Raw genomic sequence first — 23794 nt, 5'->3', positions numbered from 1 at the left:
ACAACATGCAGGATAAAACACACAACTTCCTGCTACTATTATTATTATTATTATTATTATTATTATTATGGATACATTTATTTTGTGGAAACAGACAATCCAGAAAACAATAGAACGAACAAACAAACATTTGTCACACAGTCAAAGAGTGCAGTTTTATTGCTTTATCCGTATCTGTGTCAGTGTGCAGGGGATTTAAACAGCTGGACCAAATTCAGAAGGTCCTGCTCGTGCAGACCCAGCTCCACCATCAGCGTGTTCAAATACTCCACAGATGCCGAAGTCTTCAGGGCTTCTCGCACCAACGGAGACACCTCTGACAACCTGAAATGTGAAAAACCAACAAATTAAAACCAACTCAACACTAAATGGGCGACTTATCTTCCAACACAAACGCAATCCAGTTCTTAGAAGTTACAAAAGGGATCTGTAAGCATTATAAAGACTACCCTAAAAGCAAAAGACGACATGTTCAGCCTTCAATAGCGTGATGTGTAAAGTTAGCAGTCAGTTCTTATTTAAGCCATGTTCTCACACAAGCCTCTCTTCGCCAAGGTGCCGAGTGCTATGAGAAAGCAGCGGTTGCTGACTCATACAGATAAAATTTGTTGAATAAAACGAACTCGAAAGTTTTATTTATAGAGTTTTTCCTCAGCAAAGTGATCAGGTCAAATAGAATTATTGCAGACCTGAGGCAGAAAAATATCCTGCTTTTTTTATTCATGAAAGTGTTCATACACACACACACAATTAAAAATCTGGCCATCGACTACATTTTTAGAGCTGTAAAGACGAGCTCTGAATGTCAAGCAGAAAGAGACCGACATGAGAGAATAGATTTTAAACACTTCACAGCGTATGTCTACAAAAAGAAAAAAGAAAAATCACACAGCGCCTTGGGCCAACACTGTCGTGTATATTCATATGACACAAGCTGATACTGCCGTGTGGTCAATCCTACTTTCGTGAACATAATAATGCTCAGTCTCTGCTGAGTCACTGTAAAAGGAGTGTATGTTCAGCTTTGCTGTAGTGTGGGGGTTGCTGAGAGGCATACTGATAAGTGGTGTCTGTGCATATTATTATTAATCACACAGAAAAAAAAATACAGTAAAAAACAAAACTAGACGTCGGCTAAAGAGGAGTGGAAGCTTCCAGGCTGCTCAAAAGGACGCACGTGCAGGGGGAACGTGTACATGTCTGAAGGCCCATTAATGCTGAGAGACATAAACAGGTATGCTGCCATCAAGGTGCTGTTTTTCCCAGCGAGGCTTCGCTTGTGTCAGCAAAGCCACATATGCATGCACTATAACAGCATTGGTAACAAAAGAGCCTAAACTGGCTCATTTGGCCCATTATGAAACCAAATAAGGACAAAAGAGGCTCTGAATTGTTGAGTAGCTGAACGCCTAACAAATTTGACTTTCAGTGTTGCGTCATCAAAATGAGCATATAATTGTTTAAAAACAAACAAAAAACAACCGCTGTGCCTCACAGCAAGAAAGTCCTGGGTTCAAATCCGCCGATCACATGGGTTCTCCCTGTGCTCGTGTGGGTTGTTTCCACAAGCGCTCCGGGTTTCCTCCCACAATCCAACAAAATTCATGATAGGTTAAGTGGTGATTCAACATTTTACTGCAGGTGTTAATGTCAGCGTGAATGCTTGTTGCCTCTATGATGGACAGGCAACCGGCCCTTTGTGTGTCTCTCACGCTGCGACAGCTGGACAAGCTCCAGTGTTTTACTGTCCACTGTTTTTGAAATAAATCAAAGTAAATAATTATTGAATTAAAAAAAAAAAAAAAAAGTAAATAAATGTGTGTTTCTATTTGGGAAATGCCTTCAGTAACATGGAAAATTACACTGTGAGATTCATCTTTTATCAGGTTAGACGGTCAAAGTTTCCACCAATTTAAACGAGATGGACTTTATCTGTTCAACCACTTGCTCTATCTTAAGACCGCAGCTCAGACAAGTCATGGCTGACATGAAGCCAGATTCACAGTATCAGTACAAAAAACAGAGTATTTGTCAAGTTAGTGCAAGAATATTTCCCTCCAACACTAAACTCACTGTCTGTAGCCCTCTGTCATCTCTCTCCAACCTCCATCCTCCCCCACCCACGCCTCTCTACCTGCCCTTACCAGAGAGGAGGTACACTCCTGGTCAATCTCCGGTTCAGCCCAGGGTCTAGTGTTGCAGGGGGGGCATTCATTATTCAGCTGGGCTGAACAATAGCAGCCAGACTAGCTCCACAGCTGCCGTGCAGCAGACAGATAAGACAGCACACCAAATTATTCATGATGGAGGAATGGAAGGATGGAAACCGATGAAATCATAGAGCACCAGTGTCACATCTGACCAATGAAAGGGTAATATTTACAAATGAATGTTGACTGTTCAGAAGTGGAGTCAGTACGTTCTTAAAATCAAATCTGAAAATGTATTACAACAACTGTCAGAATTAGAGACTGACACCGTTCCCAAAACCCCTCTGTGAACCCTTTGGAATTACCAGGATTTCTGCAGTGATTACTCATAAAAGGCGGTCTGAGCTTCATATAATTCACAATGTGACAAACACACTTTGTGAGTAATCAGTGCTGAAATCCTGGTAATTCCAAAGCATTCACTAACCTTTTTACCCTTTTATCTTTCTTTTTTTGCAGTAAAATCACTTCAGACCCCAGATGAGAAATCTTGCTTCTGTTTTACAAGTTGAATTTCATTCCCTTTATTTCCCTGAAAATTACACAACAGTTTCTGTCGGGCAGGTTTCAGAGGCCTCTTGGTGGCAGATCACCTACAGTACCTAAAGCTGTGCAACACTTCTTTTAAAGTTCAAGACGACACACAGTGTGCCGTGATATTAAAGCAAACTGACCAGGAACCATTGAGGGAGTAATAAATCAGAATCAGCCGTCAGCGTCAGGTGAAAGGTTTCCCAGCCCGGGGCAATATAAAGGATATGCAGGAACTGTGTGCCTTCTGTCCTCCATCATGGATCTGGACAGAGGTAATCAGGTGCAGATAAGGCCATGAGGCGTCTCTGTGTACTTAGACGGGAGCAGCACGGAACTGTCCGTGAACTGCCAGCAACACAGACACACATACACACGAACACACACAGACCATATGGTAGGTGCCAAACTATGCCAAAGCACACAACAGTCTGTCAAATGCACCATGATGACCTCTTATTCTTTTCTTTCAATTTCAAACAGTGTTAAAAATGCAGATTGCTGTTGCATCTCTGATTTAAGCACCTCTTCATGCACCAGACTTGAAATAACATAATGTTAAATCCAGTATGTGTCTATATGGGTCATCTTCACCCAGTCATACGTTATAATGCTCATTTATTGCTTAGAAATCTGGTTCCTGCTTGTTTTACAAAAAAATTAAAAAATAAAAGAATAAATCTTATCATACACCAGCACAGTAAACTTTAAATACACACTTTTCTCATTGTCAAGGCACGCAAACATTTGCACACACGGGTAAAGACGGCTGACGTGGTGTATTTCCCGAGAAACCATGGTTCTTCATTTCCTTGCAATGTTTTTTTCTCTCCAATGTTCAACCGGGCTTGCTGAGGAGCAGCTCGACAGCTGACATTAAACTTAAACACGTGCACGTGCACACACACACACACACACACACACACACACACAAAACTTACAGATGCAGAAGCACCACAGCTATGAGGGTCCACTCTGGAGTTTTATGGATGATGTTTTTGTTGGTGAACCTGTGAACATAAAGCACCACTGTTAAGTACAGTGTGCGTGTGTGTGTTGTGTGTGTGCACATTTTATGGAGGATGCACAGCAGTTCCAGTATCTCGCCCATCGACATTTCAGAATTCAGACTGGAGCAGCTGGACATCAAATCATAACCCGCTATATGTTCTGGGCCACAGTCACCATACATCTGTGTCCCTCTGCAGATAGTCTGCAGAAATGCTTCATTCTAGATATAATTAAACTAGAAATATAAATTGTGCACAGACCGAGAGCAACAACCAAAAACACTGCATGCAGCAATGATTTATGTCTTTCTGCCAGCGCTGTGTATATTCTTTGGTTTGAGCCTCTTGTTATTGGGGCCTCTTGACAGCACAAAGACAATTCCCGGAAGCAGGACCGTGGCGGTGTTGCTCCATAGCCTGATGTGCGTTTAAATCACAGACACAGTGATTTAACAGCAGGCCTGTTGAAAACATCCTAAGCAGCCAATGGCAATCCAGGGTGTGTCTAAGGCAGGAAATGCTCAATTCTGGCACAAGTTTAAAAAATCCCCCCCCCCATTTTTTTCTTAAAACAGAGCCCTGTCATTCTTATAGAGAAACAGAAGCCATACTGCTATGCTGACTGAGTAAAAACAGCAAGCATATATAATAATTCATTCTACTCAGCTGCTTCAGTTTCAGAGTCCTGGTGTCATGCATGCTGGCTCAGTGTCACTTCATGTAGCTAAACTTGGAGAAGAAAGACTGTTGTTGTTATCAGTAATCCCCGTTTTCCTGTCAAATACCTGTGTGGATGTATAGCATGTGTGGCACACTGTGAGATATATGACATTTCGTAATACTTATTTTGACGTGCAGGAGATTAGAACACTTTCTCGGAAAATAGCCATAATTCTCTTTGAAGCAGACATTTAGCCCCATCACATGAAAAAAGTACAAGTTTTAAAGAGTCAATAAAACTACTGCTCGTAATACTTCATGTCTGCCTGTAGGGGGAAGCAGAGCTAAACAACTGTGTGTTGTGGAATTTAGATGAAATCAACTCATTAAATACACGTTAGACTCATTTCTTTGAGTTCTTCTGAAGAATAAGAGCGATTCCAAGAACATTCATGGCATGTTTTGCTCATGCAAGGAGATAAAAGAGGAGATCTAAATCACAACAGATAACCAATCAGTTAGTTTCCTGTTCTATGTAGCTTGGTTTTCAGTGTTTCTCAGTAGATCCAATGTGGTGTGATAACAGTTAATTATGAATAGAGTCCAAATACAGAGTCGTGTTTACTGCTGTGTAGCATCTTTTTGGAAGAGGTATGTGCCTCAGTCTTATCTGATATGATATCCTAGCTGCTCAGTCTTGATCCTAATATTTTTCACATAATCGTGAAATGTCTCAGTGTAGACATCTGATATGTTTTCTATTCTTTATAAAATCAGTGTTTGTGAGATTTGGAAATGGTTGCATTCTGTTTTTATTGACATTTTACGCAGCATCCCAACATTTTTTGCAGCTGGGGTTGTATGGCATGGCTATAATAAATGCTCATAGTTGTGCAAAAGCTCACCAATTTGCAAAAGTGAAAGATTTAGGTTTATGACAAAGAGGGTAACGGGACATGTCTATATCCTGCAGCTGTTCAAAAGTAAACAGCCATTCAGTTACATACAAACAATCAAGTTTCACTATTATGTTTCTGAGCTTAATATGAACCCACAGAACAAGGCACAGTTTCAATGCTAGGTTTCCTTTCCTTAACATGAATTAAATTTAACAGCAATTTTTGACACATTTCTAGAGCTCATCCACTATAAACTCACACCTGCCTCGCCTCCCCTCTCCTGTGTGTGTGTGTGTGTGTGTGCGTCCGTCCTCTCTGGTGGCAGACTAGCAGACAGCACATATCAGACTGTGTAGTGTACTGACCTGAACGTCCGCACCAGGTTGTTCAGGTCGGTAGTGATGTCAATCATGGTGAGATGCAGTGGACCTACAATGTTTCTGAGGCTGCACAGCACAACCACAAAACAAGACAAGAGAGCAAAGAATTAAGATGAACTGATCATGAAAATCATGATTATGTGCAGCCATGTCAAACTGTGCAGCAGTGAGGTTCACGGGACCTTCACAGCTGTTGAAGAAAAACCAGGAAAAGAAATTAATAAGGCTCTGTGTGCCACATCCAAGAAATAAAGGACAAACAGACACGCACCAGCTGGAGAGTTTCTCCACTGTGATTCGTTTCTGGATGAGGTTCTGAGCATGAGAGTCAACGAGCGGCAGGACCGGATCCTTGATGCTTTCCTGGACTGTCACCTGGTGTGGGGACGGTTTAAGAACAAAACTCACTCTGTGAGCTCACCTAATTTAAAATCAAACTCTTAAAGCAAGTCTTTTAATATGCACTTACCTGCTTTCTATTGGGCTCCTCTTTCTCGTCAGGCAGAATCCACGTTCCCTTATAAAATTCCCTGACCCGGAGCTCCAGATCCTGGGTCTCCCTCCGCAGCGTGTCATAGTTTGGAGCTGCAGCTGACGGCCTCTTCTTGTCCTCGCTGTTGTCGGCTGTCACCTCATCCTCAAGGTCATCTTCATCCAACTCCTCTTTGCCTTCTTCTTCTCTTACCTCGGCATAGGGAGAACCAAGGGAGTGATCGGAGCCATACAGGAACGTTAACGTCTCATCGGTACACCACTCCTTCAATGTGTTTTTTAGGCAATCGAGCAGATTCATCCGTACAGAGTCAGGTTTGACTTCGGCGTGGTTCTTCAGTAGATCTCGCAGCCCAGCTGCCCCCCTCTTGCTCATACCCACCTGCATGATGTTGAGTTCTTGCTGGCCGTGGCTGTTCTGATTAGTGGCAGGAATTTGTTTACTTTCTGTTGGAGGGTTTGAGCGAGGAACTCTGTGAGTTACCGTCTCCGATAAACTGCACACGCTCATCTCAGCCGTAGTCTCTTCCACACCAGAAAGCTCAGATAACTCTCTCTCTTGTGGTGCCGCCTGGTCCGTATGTGTCACCTGCCTCTCTTTGGGTTTTTCAGCATCAGTAACTTCAGTTTTACGCACGTCTGCCTCTTTTCTTTCCTCATCTTCTATCATACTTCTCTGTTCCTCTGTATTCTGACTCTGAGGAGGTTCGATCTTTTCTTCATTCCCCTCTTTGGTGTTTATCTTTCTTGTTTCAGAATTCCTTTGTTGTCCTTTCTCATCCTCATCTGAGCGTTTAGGCAGGTCACCCCAGTGTACCCGGGGTCTCTGCTGCTGAGAGACCACGCTGGAGACAAAGTCCTGCTCATGTTCGTCGTCACTGACGTCACTGTGGCTGCCTCCAGCAGGATGATCCCGAGAGCCGTGAAGCTCCTCGTGCTGAGCAGCCACAGGGTTCTCGACGTCCTCCTCTTTTAGACACCTCTCAGACAGCATCACCTCCTCACCAGAGCTCCCACTGAATGCACACATGTAACCCTGGATCAGTCTTTCTATTTATAAGGCTAAATATGGAAAACTAAACACTGAAACTTATTACGTACCGTTCTCCTTGCTTCAACAACTTAATTTGAGGAGGACTGAGAGAGAGAAAGGGAGCAAAGACATTATACAGAACATCACTGCATTCAACGATTAGCTCAATCAGGTGATTTAGGACAGAGATGAGAAGCAGCACACACACACCTCTCATGTTGCCGAACCCAAAGAGGCGTCTTTGGTATTTGTAGCTCAAACGCTTTGGAGGCTTTGTAGCAGAAATTACTGCAAAAACACTAAAGACAAAAGAAGCAAAGACCAAAATGTGTCTTTAAGCACACTCTGGCAAGTGTAAAAAACAAAAAAACAATTTCACGTAGAAACATTCACCTTGCGCTCTGTGATGTCATACACTTTATTGGTCTTTGTAGAAATTTTGTATTGTTGAGATGGGATCTAGAAAGTGAACAGCACCACAGACTCAGTCATCACATATGAGACATGGAGATGTTTATTATTTGCAAACAAAATGCAATCAGTGGTCTTACCTTGCCCAGTTTATTAGGACAGATGGGATAACCGCACAGCTTAGCAATAGACCTCTCGTCTACAGTATCTCTGTAATTAGCTGGGGTGATCATTTTGGCCTGTGAAGTAAAGAGAACTCGGTTACTTTGCAGCTTTTCTCTGGTTTAAATTTATGTAAAATTAATATTGCGTGACATTTTAAATTATCTGAATATTGACAGAAAACCTGCATGTAATCTAAAGTCTGTCATCAGAAATGGAAAAAAAAAGTGTGTGTTTACACAACGTATCTCAGCTGCCATAGGATGAGAGGCAGAGTCCACCCTAGACTGGTTGTCAGTCCATCACAAAGCTAACACACAGATACAGACAACCATTCACATCTCCGACCAGCTAACCAATTATGGATGCATTTGGTCTGTGACAGGAAGCCTGAGTATCTGGAGGGAATCCACACAGACACAGGGGGAACAAACTCCACACAGAAAGGCACTACAGAATGAGATTATGGGTTAGCGAGTTATGTCGAACTTGAAGTCAGAATTTTTTGTGCCACGAAAGTGTCTCTCTTTTCACCTGGCTACATCACCATGGTAACTATTGCCGAATACATTAGGTTGTTTATTTTACCCTTCTATGCACTAGATGCCATGATTGACATTTTTCCACAGCATTAATATCTCGTGTTGTCTGTAACAGTTTTGCATTTTATTGTAATATTTTTGCTGTTCGTTAGAGACTTTTGACAGCATTTTATCATTATCACCTTATAACATCTGATTAGACAGCATTCACAGGGATCATTCTGCGTGGAAAAAGAGTAGAACATGACATCCCGTAACAACAAGCCTAGTTAAACAAAGAAAGGTGATAACCATCATAATGATGTCCATTATCTCTGACTGGGGTTTTAAGCTTTGTCAACAGCTAACACAAACAAAGCCTGGCTGTAGTGAACTTAGCATACTCCTCAGGTCCTTGTTGCTGTGAGGCAATGGCACTGCTACCAGTGAGGCGGTGTATTCAAATTCCTAACAGGTTTAAATAGCATGCTAGAGCCAGGCTGCGTTATACTGGGCCAATGGCAAAACCTCAATCATAGGGATCTCATGGCGATTATAAACCCTGGAAACTGCAGATTGGGCCATGTTCTGAGACTGTGAGATTCTAATTAATCGTGGCAGACATGGTGTGTGAATAAAAGAGACAGGTTTAGTATGACAGAGGCTTGGCAGTGATGTAAGGGTAACAGGACCTGTGCGTGAGAGCAGTGAGGAAAGACTTCGTCTCCTGGTTTGCCTAAAGCTTGTGCCCTGTCTAAAGTCACCGGTGACACATACACAGTCCACTAGGAAGTCCTCAGCCACACTGTCGTCCAGGAGCCGCTCCACCACCTTCAAAGCTCTCTTCTCCAGTTCCAACTTCTCCCTCAGCTTCTCCTTCAGCTCCTCTCTCCTGACACAAAGCACACATGTGAAGACGTGTCTGTGTTTACTCCACAACCAACAAATGTTTGGTAATGATTACTGGTGCAGCTGAAGCGTCCAGTATAGATGTCCTGGTGGAGTAGGGGTTTCTCACCTTCTAGCTTCTTCCTCCGCGGTGAGTGCTTTGACACGTTTCCCACCTGCCTCACAAACAACAAAAAAATTTGAATATACGAGTTAAATAAATCTGTGAGGGAAGAGATGTTGTTACTCTATCAACCAACCAACGGCTACACAAGCCAGCTGTGAGCGCTCTGAGATCCGTGTAACTCTCCACAACGCTGTAAACACCTCTCTGAAACCCGAGAAACAAAAAACAGGCTTTTAACGAACCCTTTTTGGAAGTTTTTTTGGAGCTCCCGCTCCTTCTTCTCTCATCCGTCTCCATGCTGTTTCTGTTTTCTACACTTTCAACTTTGACCTGTGACGTGTCTCCATCTACGGCAAGCCAGGGGGACAATTTCGCGTTCGCGCGGTGAGTCCGTAGCGTGTAGTGTGTGTGTGTGTGTGTGTGCTTTTTTTTTCACTGGGCTGTTTGTGGAAGTTGAGCTGAGGTACGTGTCCCCTTCACCTCGGTCCCGTTTGCGTCCACACCAACGGCTCTTTTCGTGGCGGTGAATTTGTTTGGCTAGCCACTGTTCGGCTAATTCGGAGCGGGGTTAGCATCCCTGCTGCTCTGCTGTGTTTACAGTCACACAGGCACAGAACTTAACCCCTGACACCTTTGGACCTGTTTTTTTTATATACTTGAAGTTTCCCCTGTTTTTGAGGACTTCTGCATGAGGACAACAGCCGTATGAAGACAGCAGGGATGGCTCTGGAGCAGCTCAGTGAGGTGGTCCAAAGATGTGTAAGTATTCAGTGGTACTTGTAACCTACATCCACTCCTTCACTCTGATATCAATTCCCTAAACAGCATGTCGGCACAGTCACTGGCACCAACCTGGATGCTGGTACCCACTCACAGTGACAGAATGCACCCACAGACTGAGCTGACCTGGGTTTTGAGTCTCTCACTAGAGCATATTCTAGATCAGAGGTATTTAATTAAAATGTAAGGAGGTCCAGTTTGAGAACATTTCCAAGTCCAAAATATAATCAAGTTCCACATGATTATAAGTGCAGTCTATTTTAAAGTAGCCTAACAGTTATACAGTGTCAGTATATGGGCAATAACTGGTTGTAATGTAAAGCAAAGAAAGTGTAATTCGGTATTTCAACAATATTTATTATTCATTTCTCTAATGAAAAAAAAATGTTATTTTTTTGGTTACAAATAAAATTATAGCTTTTGAAAAAGTTGTCTTCAAATAAAGTGCTTAATTTAAAATAATGAAAAGTTGTATTTTGAATTTCCCCTCTTTGTCTTTTTTCTAAATTACATTTCACATGTAAACCATCTCACTTTAAACCCTCCTTTTCTCCCTGTCTGTTTCCCTGACTTAATTCCTTTGGCTTCTGCCTCTCGTCTCTTCTCCGAGTTGTCTACTTTTACACGTGCTCTGAGTAAAGGATTTGATTGCCTGAGTAGAGTTACGTTGAGTGAGTTAAGCACGCCATTGGTCTATGTACTTCCATTCAATGGCTTTGCTGTCTATATATGACCATAAAGACAAAGTAAAAGGCGGCACATAGTAAAAAGAAAGGGTTCATGAAAATCTAGTAGGTCTGAGTCCGTAAAGAATGGCGTAGGCATGGTCCACCTGTTGGTGACTTAGATTCTAGATGTTTTCTATTGTTTTATAAATGATTTGTTCATTGTGCTTCTGTTTGTTGCTGTTTTGTGGTCATTTGTTTGTCTCTTCATTTTCCTTTTCTTCATTTCCATTTCATTTTGGTTGTTCTGTGTGTCTCTCTGTGGGATGCACGCAAGTTTACAACATTTATACACTGCTGCCATACAGCAGCAGTGTATAAATGCTCAGTTAGTGAAGACGGGAATAGAGGAGAAATCTTCAGTGGATCATGGGAAGTCCCCCAGCAGCCTGAGGTAGCAGCAAAACTAAGGGATGGTTCAGGGTCACCTGATCTAACTGTAAACTTTATCAAAAAGCCTAATCTTAAAAGCAGAGGGGGTGACTGTGTTCTGCACCCAAACCAGAGTGTAATATGCCAAGATTGTGTCTTTGAGATATTTGATAGAATATAATATTTAATAAGTAACTGTTTAAAATGTCTGTTTTCTCTATTTTTAACCACTTGTTTGTCTCTTTTTCATGCAGCAGGCTCTTCCAGACGACAGCTACACCACCGAGGATCACAACATCTTCACGGTTGCTGGGCAGACGTGTATCGAGGAGGGAAACAGCGCGCAGGTCCTCAGTATTGTGCTGGATGAAAAGAATCAGGTAACGTTTCTCAAAGTTGACACCAATCGCTGCTTCTCAGGTTTGTCACACACTCATCTGTGTAACTGTCTTCATCTGTGCAGGAGATCGTGAGATGCATGGGTTGGAACCTGCTGCCTCCGCTGATCCAGGTCCTGCTGAAGAAAGAAGACAAGAATCTTCCTCAGTGTCTGGCCATTTTTAACCACCTGCTGGAGGTCAGTGGTCAGGAGTGGACTTAAGATAAAACATCACTGATGAAAACTGGATGAATGTGGCATTGTAAGGGTGATCTTTGTGGTTGTTTTTGCAGACGTGCAGACCGAAAGAGCTGCTGATCGGCCTGTTGGAGCAGCTGGAGCAGGATGATCCTGATACAATAGCAGAGAGTCTCCATCTGCTCTTGAAGCCTTTACAGAAAGGTAAAGAATCTTTTTAGTCATCATGCCACTCTTCTTACTGGTTTTCTTCTTGTCTTACATACAGTCAGCTCCATAAATATTGGGACATCGACACAATTCTAACATTTTTGTCTCTATACACCACCACTATGGATTCCAAATGAAACGAATAAGATGTGCTTTAACTGCAGACTGTCAGCTTTCATTTGAGGGTATTTACATCCAAATCAGGTGAACGGTGTAGGAATTACGACAGTTTGCATATGTGCCTCCCACTTGTTAAGGGACCAAAAGTAATGGGACAATTGGCTTCTCAGCTGTTCCATGGCCAGGTGTGTGTTATTCCCTCATTATCCCAATTACAATGAGCAGATAAAAGCTCCAGAGTTCATTTCAAGTGTGCTATTTGCCTTTGCAACCTGTTGCTGTCAACTGCCAAGAAGAGATCCAAAGAGCTGTCGCTATCAGTGAAGCAAGCCATCATTAGGCTGAAAAAAACAAAACAAACCCATCAGGGAGATAGCAAAAACATTAGGCGTGGCCAAAACAACTGTTTGGAACATTCTCAAAAAGAAGGAACGCACCGGTGAGCTCAGCAACACCAAAAGACCCGGTGTTCTGGGAATCCATCCTACCTGACAAACCATCCTACCCGTTGTTTTTGCGCATGCGCACAACACGAAATTAAGTGCCAAACCATCCTACCTTTTTGAATGTGACCTACAAGCATACTTTAACAGCTAAAATTTAGTGGCAAATCGTCCTACCTTTGTTAATCTGAGCTAGAAGCATATTTTAACAGCTAAAATTCAGTGGCGAACCATCCTACCTTTGTGAATATGAGCTACAAGCAACTCTGATGGGCAAAGGTAAGTGGCAAACTGTCATACCCACTTAAATTTGTGCTGGAATTACTCTGTGACAGCAGAAATGTGCATAAACTACTTACGGTAGGACGTTTTGCCAAAGTAGGATGGTTTGTCAGAACACCGGAAGACGACGGAAAACAACTATGGTGGATGACCGAAGGATCCTTTCCCTGGTGAAGAAAACACCCGTCACAACAGTTGGCCAGATCAAGAACACTCTCAAAGTCAAAAATCAAGAGAAGACTCCACCAGTGTGAATACAGAGGGTTCACCACAAGATGTAAACCATTGGTGAGCCCCAAAAACAGGAAGGCCAGATTAGAGTTTGCCAAACGACATCTAAAAAAAGCCTTCACATTTCTGGAACAACATCCTATGGACAGATGAGACCGAGATCAATTTGTACCAGAGTTATGGGAAGAGAGGAGTATGGAGAAGGAAAGGAAGTGCTCATGATCCTAAGCATACCACCTCATCTGTGAAGCATGGTGCTGCAAGTGTCATGGCATGGGCATGTATGGCTGCCAGTGGAGCTGGTTCTCTTGTATTTATTGATGATGTGACTGCTGACAAAAGCAGTACAATGAATTCTGAAGTGTTTCGGGCAGTATTATCTGCTCATATATTCACCCAAGTGATTCAGAACTCATTAGACGGCGCTTCACAGTGCAGATGGACAATGACCCAAAGCATACTGCAAAAGCAGAGTTTTTGAAGGGAAAGAAGTGGACTGTTTTGCAATGGTCAAGTCAATCACCTGACCTGAATCCGGCTGAGCGTGCATTTCACTTGCTGAAGACAAAACTGAAGGGAAAATGCCCCAAGAACAAGCAGGAACTGAAGACGGTTGCAGTAGAGGCCTGGCAGAGCGTCACCAGGGATGAAACCCAGCGTCTGGTGATGTCTATGTGTTCCAGACTTCAGGCTGTGATTGACTGCAAAGGATTTGCAACCAAGTATTAAAAAGTGAAAGTTTGATTTATGGTTCTTATCCTGTCCCATTACTTTTAGTCCCTTAACAAGTGGGAGGCACATATGCAAACTGTTGTAATTCCTACACCGTTCACCTGATTTGGATGTAAATACCCTCAAATAAAAGCTGACAGTCTGCAGTTAAAGCACATCTTATTCGTTTCATTTGGAATCCATTATGGTGGTGTATGGAGCCAAAAATGTTAGAATTGTGTCGATGTCCCAATATTTATGGAGCTGACTGTATATGTTGCATATTGCTGTTTGGATGCTTTTTCTTGCTATTATTATTGTGATGTATTCTCTTTTTCTCGCCTCTAACAGTGCTTGTGCGCCTGGGCGGCCGTAAGGCGTCATCCTTGGGCATGGCGCTGTCGTCCGTGCTGGACCAGGTGGCCAAACTGCCTCTCCCTCACACCAAGGAGCAAGAGGAGGATGACGTCTTTTCGTTTTGCCGTTGCTGCACTGACATGATAGATTTTGTCAGACCTTTTGTTCAAGAAGTCAGGCATAACCTGCTGAATAATGAGATGCAGAGCGAGACTACAAACAGGACTGTGGGCAGACAGGGGAAGGATAAAGAGGATGAGCTGCGGACAGAACTTCTGAAGTTGTGAGTGGAAAAAAAATGCGTTTTCCAGCTCAGACTCACGTTTGGTAGTCCGACATAATGTCATAGAAAAGCGCTGCAGGGCTCTTGAAAACTGATGATGCTGAGGCTTCCTTTTTGTTTGTCTCCTCTTGAGCTGTATGAAGAGTCTGAGTCATCCTCTGTTGGAAGTACACCTCAAGGATCCTGACACACTGGCTCTTTCCCCCCTCAGGACTTTTGCCACCGAGATTTTGGTAAACCCATTTTTCAAACGTGTAAATGGTGTCATTGCTGGTTTCTAATATGTCATCGGTTCGTCACGTACTTGTATATCGTGGTAATCGTGGTTTTCTGTGTCCTGCAGAACATCCTCGGTTCTACCGGGGAGTCCCTCAGCAGTCTCGTGCACCAGCCTCTTTTGAAGAGAAAGCAGGTTCCCGGCTTTCTCGAGGAGGAGGTGCGTTATCCTAAAGAGTCTTTGGCCAGCTTGGCTCATCTGGTGTTTGTCCATCACCTGGCTGCAGACACCTTCCCCACTGTTTTCAGGTATTTTGAAAACATATTTTTCTCCTGGGATGCACAATGTGGGATTATTCACACTTGGCTTGAAATGAATCTGTACTTGGGTCTTTCAGTAGTTCTACATTAACAAATACTGAAACATTTAAATAATGTTAATGCTCCCAACACTCCGTATTCTCTCTGCAGTCCCGTGTTCAGTCTTCGATGTAACATCGAGCACGTCTCTGTCCTCCTGTCCAGGTAACATGACATAATAATGTGTCGTGTTATAATCTTTGTTAGCGTTTTATAAAAGCTGTAAAATATGAATATGCACATTATACACATATATATAACACACACATATACCATAAGTGTCCACTTTAATGATCAACCTGTAATCAGTGATATCTATTTTTTATAGAACTGAGGAGTCCAAGCTTCAGAAAGGACTGGTAGGTGACGTTTTCACTTATTTATTAGTTATTTATTACATAAATTATAATGACCTTAATCATCCAGGAGTCAATACGTGACTCTTGGATTTAATCCTATATATTTACATGGTGCTATTTTAATTAAACACAACATGTTTAAAAGCTTATTAAAAGTTTGTTTTCTTGTGGTTTGATATGTACGGTCATCATCTTGGATGCTCATATTCAACATGGCCAAGTTTTCAAATAATGAGGTTAGCATTTGGAGAGGCTTTAGACTCTAAAACTTGAGGTTCCCCACATTTTTTCCTATAATAGCCAATCAGAAGAAGCCAAAGAAGAAAAAGAATGAGGCTGTAAGGGTCGTTACTTGCCAGTGTAAATGGTCACTGTGTTACTTAAATCTTCTGCACATTAAAAGCAGTCATCAGTGTATGATGGATGTTCATCACACAGGAGCTGTATGAGAAAAGTCTGGTGCGAGTCGAGGACGGCAGTCTGCATGCAGACCTGCTGGAGATTAAAACCTTCCTCACAGTCCCTCAGGTGAATGCAGTCGCTTCATTATAGACCTGTTGGGTCTACTGTTGTGTTTTGTGTGCGTCATATAATGTTATTAATGTCAGTGTTTAATTTCAGAACTTAATAAAGGTCATGACGATATGTCCAAAGCATGAACTGGTAAGTTTTTAATCAATTTTGATGTGTTTAAAATCTAATGTCAGATCATTTGGTTTGAAATCGGCTTTCATTTGTGTCATCTCGTTTTTGGTACCTAGAATGAAACTTTTATCTTGGGACTCAATTTTGACGATACTTCTTTTTGTCTTCAGAGAACTAAAGGACTGAAGGTTTTCCAGCTGAGCATTGATAAGTTCAACACTGAAGCCAAGTACAGATTCTTCCAGTGAGCGCCACCTTTCTTCCCTGAAAATTAATCAGAAATGTGTCTTTTCCACTTCCCACTGCAAGCGACCTGTGTTCTTGTTTCAGGTACATGTTGAAGACGAGTAACCACTCAGGAGTTGAAGGCTACATCATTAAAAATATCAAGAATCAGATAGACATTGCCCTGCAGGTGAAGATGTACATTAAAGGAAAAAATGGCAGTGTGGGCCATGTTTAAAATTTCTTGGGGGACCTAAAAGAATCTCTTTATCGCTCTGTCTCCAGCCAGGTAACAGTAACGTCTGGTTTGAAGGCATTCAGCTCATGCCTCTGCTGCGTAAGGTTCTTATTCTTCCAGATGGCCCAGAGACTGACCTCCTGCAGTACCTGGACAGGTCTGTGCACACACACTAATGCGGGTCACAGGAGTGTGACAGCCAGTCCCAACACGCACTGTTAAAAAGGGTCATACACACTGTTTAAAAGAAAGTATTACATTGTTCAATTTTGTTTCTTCCTGAGAAAATATGAGACGTTTAAATTTAATTGGACACTTCTGTGTAATCAAGAGGAATTTTTATAAGTCTTTTTCTCGATAATATTTTAAAAAACAAACATCCTTTGGTGCTTTTTATATTCAATTGTGCAATAAGTATAAACAAAGTAGTATTGCTGTTGATTTTTTAGTTTTTAAAAAAGGGCAGTAAAATGTACTCACTGGTCACTTATTAAATGCACTTAAGTTGCTGCCATGTGATTGACTGATTAGATATTTGAATTAATGAGCAGCTGAATCGGTGTGGCTGGTTGAGTGTACGTGTCGCCCTGATCAGAAGTCATTATTTAACAACAAAATCTTGGACTTTATGGACGAGAGTAGTTGAAAGTTTTGGAAATGTCTGGAAGGTAGATTAAGAAATAGCGCATGTGTGTGTTGATCTCTACAGAGTCATGGAGTCTCTAAATCTGCTGCGTTACCTGGTCATCAGAGACAAAGTGACAGAGAACCAGGTGAGTGCACTGTTGAGCTGAAAACACCAAAAATGACATTTTAAAACAAGCTGTTCACCTTTATGATGGCCTATAAGGGTATATAAGCTTTCTCTATCTGTCCTTTCTGATGCTGCTGAAGACCGGCATCTGGACAGAACTGTATAAAATAGAAGATACGTTCATGAAGCCCCTTCGTGTTGGTGTGAACATGTCCAGGGCCCACTATGAAAGAGAGCTGCAGAACACAATGGAGGCCAAGAAGAGCAAGGCTAAAGGTCAGATCAGCGACACTTACTTTAATTTCCCGTTTCTTAGTACAACATAGGGACTCTATTCATGCACAGGAGGGCTTCTATTTTGTAGGTAGCTTGGCTTCATTTTTCTCAGGCTTCTTTTGTACTCGTCCCAACTCAAACGACTTCTTAATGGCACTTTTCAACATGTAGCATCATCAAAAGTGTTCAGAGGAGGCTTTCTGACAGCATTTGTTTCTTCACAGAAGAGTCTGTACTTTCTGTGTCTGTTGGTGGTGAGGAGCTGCCCAGCATGACCCCAGAGTCACAGATTCAGGTGAGTAACACAGTCAGATATCATATCACGTATTTATGTGTGTGGGGATTAAGAAAGAGCACTGTGATGTTCCTGACTGCATTTTCATTGGTCCTGCCAGGCTCTGCACTCTGCCCTGCACACGTTTGACATGATTGAGAGCGTGTTGGCACGGATAGAGGAACTCATCGAGGTGAAGGACAACCTGTAACCACACAAGCTCATCATCTCAAACAGAAAACTGTTACTTGTTTCAAAACAAAGTGCTAGTGCACTGCTGGTCTCTTTGTTTTACAGTGTAATTATAAAATGTTGCATACATTGTCAATTAGAAGTTTTAAAAAAAATGGCAAGTTTGTATCAGCTCGGTAATAAACTTTCAAACTTTTGTACTTGCAGGTTAAATCAAGTGTTTTCATTTTTGGTGAAAGTGTAAAAAAGTTGTGGTTTGGTAAAAATAATTTGTAACCTTTTGAAGCTTCAGTTTCTCCTGCCATCACAAAAATATCTTAAGTTCATGCAGCCTGTGTTGCCCAGAACACTCTAGCACAAAGAGATACTATAGGTTATAAAGGTAAAAAAAAAAAAAAAAGAAGACTCAGCAAAGTAGCTCGCAAAACAATACATAAGTTTACAAAGTGCAAAAGGCTAACGGTGTGTTCACACCGAACGCGATAGAGCGTCAGGTTTACATGTAAAGTCAATGGAAAGGCGCGATGACCCGCGATTGCGGCTCCCGCGAAAATTCGGAAGCAGATTTGCGTCGCCAAAACGCCAAAACGCCTGAAACTCGCGTCAGTCTAGCGCGTTTGGAGCGTTTGACTCGCGAAAAAAACCACGCGCGTGTTTTTGTGTTGCATTTTGTGCATACGCGCGTTACGCGTCTACCGCTCAGTTGGAAAAATCTGAACTCCAGCGTCAAATCGCGCCGCGACAACCAATCAGGAGCCTGGTGACGTGGCTGTGACCTAGGTCAAAGGGGCAGATCCAGCCAAAGCCCTTCATTCTTCAATGGACGGAAGGCTAATCAGTGCCGTAGCAAACAACCTGGAGCTGTACGACACCAGCTGCTTTCTGTACCGAGACAGGAATATAAAGGACCGAGCTTGGAAGAAGATATGTGAAGAGATCGGGCAACCTGGTAAGTTCATTCATTTCTCTTTTGAAAGTTTTCGCTGACCCGGGGAAGCCGCACAAAAGCTAGCAAGCCACCGCTATTTTCCCACTGACTACAAATACCGTTCTGCTTTTATGCATGTTGTCATATAGGAATATATTCTGTTTATTACTAAACAGCACACAGTGGTCCCGCTGTTCATCCGTCACTGCTTCGCTTTTTCGCTGATTTTCTTTTCTTTTTTTTTTTGCACAGTACAGCATTGCATTCTGCAGCCTGATTGACAAATCTGCTCCGTGTGGTGTCTCCTGCGCTTGCCAAATTTATCACGTTTGGTTTTGATAACCATCACGTCCAATAGAAAAAACAGCACAAAAACACCCATAACTCTGACCCTCATTCGGAAATAGACACCTGCACCGCGAGGGAAAAAGGCGCACGAAAGTGGCAGGCAGATGAAGACAAAACGCGGCATAATAATACTTTTACGTTTTGCCAGAGGTGGAAAGTAACGAATTACATTTACTTGCGTTACTGTAATTGAGTAGTTTTCTTGTGTATTTGTACTTTTTAAAGTCATTTTTCAAGTCTGTAATTTTACTTTTACTTAAGTATATTTTTTAGAAAGTATTGTAGTTCGCTACGTTTTCAATCACACCCGTTACTGAGTAAATTAAAATTAAAAAAAAAAACCATTGTGCTTCGGAAATACTGCAGGGAATGATGGGTAGTAGAACAAATTGGCGCTAAGGTCACGTTAAAGATGGAGTCTGACAAAAGAAGCCCCGTCGAATTCTGCTGACCCTGAACTCGAAGAAACGGATGTGAACCCCTGGCCGTATTTAAGGGACCATTTCGGCTTCAAGTGCAAGAAAGGCAACAGCTTTATTATGCAGTGTAAGCTGTGTTTGCCCAGAGAGACCGAATTAGCAGCTTTTAAAAATTCCACATCAAACCTGCGCAAGCATGTAGAGGTAAGTTAAATACAACTCGTACCGTTATGGTAGCAAAAAGGCTGTGTTCAAATTAATCACATTAAGTTAAGACATCTGTGAAGAACACAGATAACGTTGGTTGGTACTAGCAACTTGCTGTAATCGGGCACGTTGCTGTCCACGCAACTTACATTTTTTTTACTGGGTTGGTAAATTGCCAAAAGAAAATGTGTTTACCTACGTTTTTCCTGTTTGTTAATAATAATAATAATTTATTTTAAAAAATAGTTAAATTAAAGACAGAAGCGGCTACTTTCTTACTTAACCCACATATGTTCACACTGCAGGCAAAAGAATAACAGAGCGCTCACTTACCTTAGATTAGTCAAAGACAGCTGACTTCTGTTACTTGTTAATTAGCACTTGCAACCTCCCGTTAACTAGCCTGTTACTGTCCAATTTCAAAAAAAACAAACAAAAAAAACACGAGGTATATTGGTATAATTTACCAGCGGTAGCTACGTAATGCATTGATGTCTTATTAGGGACGTCAAAAAACTTTCTCTCAAATTTAACACTGGCCTGCCTGCCTCAGCTGCCTTCGAGCGTCTCTTTAGCTGTGCTGGACTACTGTTCACTGCAAAGTGAGTAAGGATGAACTCTACTAACTTTGAAAATCAACTGCTCCTCAAAATTAACAGGAAGTTCAGAGAGTAACACTCTAGGATGGATACAAAGGAACTTTAATCTAGAGGTACAGTAGGGCAGGGCCAAGTTTAAAAAATTAAAAAACATTTTTAAAGCAGCTGCCGTTCAGTTCAGTACTTGTTCTCTTATTTGACAGTTTAGAACACATTCTCATGTGAAAGAATGATATGGTTTTGTATTGAAAACACTGCGATACCTGACAGTTTGGTTGATTGGTTTGGTGACCATTATCCATTTTCATGTATAGACTTGCAGTTTAACTGCCACTGCACTTTAATTTGTAAAGTTTTTCTTTTCACTAAAAAAGAACTACTTTGAGATTTATATCCCACTGTCTTTTTTTGCACTACTCAGAAGCGGCTGTCCTCCTGCTGACAGAAAAGTAACTATTTAACTTTTACTCTGAGTACATTTTAAATGAGCTACTTTTTACTTTTACTTGAGTACATTTTTAGACAGGTAATTTTACTTGTACTTGAGTAAAATTTCAGCAAAGTAATAGTACTTTTACTTGAGTAAAATATTTTAGTACTCTTTCCACCTCTGCGTTTTGCAATCTACAAAGGTTTGCACTTTGAGAATCAATTGTGAGAACTGTGACTAATGTTCATGTGTGTGGGGAAAACAGTGTATAAAGTGCGTGGCCAGGGGCTAGTTATTCTGAGAACCCCTGCTGCAATAAATGAGGGACCACTGTATATACTTTCTCTGATTATATTCAACATGTTAACATTTAATACTGTATTGATAGAGCCAACTGATTCTGCAGCAGAGCATCCCCTGTTGCATCTCCTGGCTCCCCAGTCCCTGAGCTCCTGCTGCTGCACCCACAGGTATGTACAGCAAGCACTGATACCTTTTTAGTCGGTGGGATTGCCTTGTGATCACCTTTACTAAATATCTACAACCAATCTGATTATATCCTGTTTTTGTTTTGTTTTTTTCAATGTTGAAATTAAAATCTAGCTGCAGCCTTCTCATTTCTTTGTGTTTTGTGCTGTTTTACAGGCCCACAGAGGAGGACGGCTCCGAGGCAGATGAGGGACGGGTCCCAGGACGGTCCATCGGCGGTGGAGCTGGCCATCCTGGTGTCCCTGAAGAGGCCACACCAGTCTCCAATGGAGCATTTCCTCCTCGGCCTTGTTCCTGCTCTGGAGAGCAGCTGGGTCCTTTTTATTCCTGTCTCTCTGTAAATACTTATATTTTACAGATTTATGTTTAATGTTTTTCTGTTTGAGAATTTTAATATTATTTCAAATAAATTTTTATAATGACTAATGTCTCAGCTCTACTACACAGCAAATGTTGGCACACGACTTGACACATGTAGAATTTATTTCATATTATACTAATGACAAAATATACTAATACAGTGGGATGCAAAAGTTTGGGAAACCTTGTTAATAGACATTTTCCTGTATAAATCGTTGGTTGTTACAATAAAAAATGTCAGTTAAATATATCATACAGGAGACACACAGTGATATTTGAGAAGTGAAAAGAAGTTTACTGGATTTAAAAAAAAAAAAAAGTGTGCAATAATTGTTTAAACAAAATCAAGCAGGTGCATAAATTTGGGAACCACAAAAAAAGAAATGAAATAAATATTTAGTGTATATCAATGTGTGTGTCTCCTATATGATATATGGGGTGCCTTTGTCTGGACGTGCTTCCCATCCAGAGCTCCACAGCAGAGTGGGAAGTTCCAGCGCTCCTGGAATCCCTCTGTGATGGACCGCCAGTCTCCAGGTGAAGGCACAGCCATGGAGTCGTCCACTACACAGTTCCCAGATGGCCGTCGCTACCTGGCGGGTGATCTGGCTCACCGTGGACACACCGACTCTGTAACTGAACGCTTGGTCGTGAAGGAGTCCCCGGTGACAAGGAACCTGGACAAAATTGTTCAAAATTAGTATTATGTGTACTGCAGTTACAAAATACATTATTCAAATTCCAAAATACTTTTGTGATGTCAGATTTAAATCACAAAACATAAATCTTACATAAAACATTTTGTAATTATAAGGATAATTACAAAATGTATATTAGATAATATCTAAAACAGTTGTTTTGTTTTAACTTTAACATATCATAATTTGATTGGTAGCAACTTTTGCCACTACAGTGTGCCAATCACTCATAATTCCTAAACATGTCAATCAGGTAGGAATAAAGTAAGACATTAATAGAAATAAAGAGTTGTATGTTGACATGTAGCCCTTTCCTTGCTTAAATCATTAATATTGTTGAAAAATTAATCTGTGATAAGACATAGCTTATCAAGATAGAACCACGTAACTAAAGATGAACCAAACTGTTCAGTTTTATCTAACTCTGTTTTAATAAAGGCTGGTGACTCCTGTTATAGAGTCTGACAGCTGCAGGGATTATATACAAATATTCAACTATCCCAGAATTAAACCAGGTCTAAATAAAAAGGAGTGGTATCACTACAAAGGTTAACTCAGTGGTCCTAATGCTACAGTTTGATATCAGCAAACACCGAGCGCATACATTGATGTGACACCACAGCCATGCTATCATTGCAAACACTGATAACAGCATAAATCGAATTAAATCGGGACTTGATGAGAGCTTCTGAGTATCACTAGAAATATTATAAACAGTCGTCTCCGTACCACAGTTTGCTATCAGTAAACACCGAGAGCATTCACTGTTAGCATAGCACATCCATGTTAGCAGTGTATAAATGGATGGTTTAGCATATTAGCACAGGTATCAATAAAGGACTACCGTATTAAATACTTTTACTAACCTCAGGCAGATGGACAGGTGGGATTGAGCGCCTGTAATTGGTGTCTAGGCGGGCGATGCTGGGACCGACGAGGGAAAGCAGGTCCTCAAACTGGCCGACGGTGATATCGCTGGAATCGGCCGTCATCCAGGCGCAGCTCCTGGAGCAAATGGTGAAACTCACCAAACTGCTCACGCCTCTGGAGGACCTGATGGACCCAGGTACGGCGAGGACGTCTTTTACGCCGCTGCTCTGCTCTCCTCAGTACATAGAGAAGGGAGACTCTCTCTTCAAGCGCTAGCTCGACAGCTGCCATCTTGCAAAGATACCGGTCTGGCACAACTTCCTCCCACATTCCTCCCACATTTCCGGTTCACGCGCGTCAAAATATCATATTTTGACGCGCTATGGGTTTTTCTTGGACACGTGTTGAGACGCGAATGTGCACGTGTCAAATTAGGGGCGTTTGGGGCGTTTTGTTCGCGTCCATCGCGTTCGTTGTGAACACACCGTTATA

At 41.8% G+C, this 23794-nt stretch overlaps 3 protein-coding genes across 3 annotated transcripts; 1 reads left to right on the top strand and 2 right to left on the bottom strand.

Annotated features, from left to right (window-relative positions):
- Positions 1-42: 42 nt before the first annotated feature.
- Positions 43-9681, bottom strand: rpap2 (RNA polymerase II associated protein 2). Its single transcript, XM_084912500.1, has 12 exons — positions 9567-9681; positions 9328-9373; positions 9087-9201; positions 7767-7865; positions 7609-7674; positions 7426-7514; positions 7284-7319; positions 6160-7198; positions 5962-6065; positions 5676-5756; positions 3683-3751; positions 43-324 (listed from the first exon to the last, which is right to left on the bottom strand). The coding sequence occupies exons 1-12, from the start codon at positions 9619-9621 to the stop codon at positions 180-182; spliced, it is 1944 nt and encodes a 647-aa protein (XP_084768626.1). The 5' UTR covers positions 9622-9681; the 3' UTR covers positions 43-179.
- A 286-nt stretch (positions 9682-9967) lies between these two features.
- On the top strand, positions 9968-18154 carry glmna (glomulin, FKBP associated protein a). Its single transcript, XM_084912501.1, has 18 exons — positions 9968-10083; positions 11456-11581; positions 11665-11778; positions 11874-11982; positions 14127-14415; positions 14549-14648; positions 14759-14940; positions 15103-15156; positions 15320-15350; positions 15789-15878; positions 15972-16013; positions 16166-16239; positions 16326-16410; positions 16506-16615; positions 17168-17231; positions 17353-17488; positions 17713-17783; positions 17884-18154. The coding sequence occupies exons 1-18, from the start codon at positions 10030-10032 to the stop codon at positions 17971-17973; spliced, it is 1821 nt and encodes a 606-aa protein (XP_084768627.1). The 5' UTR covers positions 9968-10029; the 3' UTR covers positions 17974-18154.
- A 3685-nt stretch (positions 18155-21839) lies between these two features.
- Positions 21840-23786, bottom strand: LOC146367378 (uncharacterized). Its single transcript, XM_084912512.1, has 2 exons — positions 23299-23786; positions 21840-22411 (listed from the first exon to the last, which is right to left on the bottom strand). The coding sequence occupies exons 1-2, from the start codon at positions 23422-23424 to the stop codon at positions 22157-22159; spliced, it is 381 nt and encodes a 126-aa protein (XP_084768638.1). The 5' UTR covers positions 23425-23786; the 3' UTR covers positions 21840-22156.
- Between the last annotated feature and the right edge of the window lie 8 nt (positions 23787-23794).

The sequence above is a fragment of the Perissodus microlepis genome, chromosome 18, assembly GCF_051167445.1.
Source record: "Perissodus microlepis isolate ML-2025 ecotype Zambia chromosome 18, ASM5116744v1, whole genome shotgun sequence".
Taxonomy (NCBI): Eukaryota; Metazoa; Chordata; class Actinopteri; order Cichliformes; family Cichlidae; genus Perissodus; species Perissodus microlepis.
Note: the sequence above shows the minus strand (reverse complement) of the source record. Positions and strands in the feature narration are given on the sequence as shown.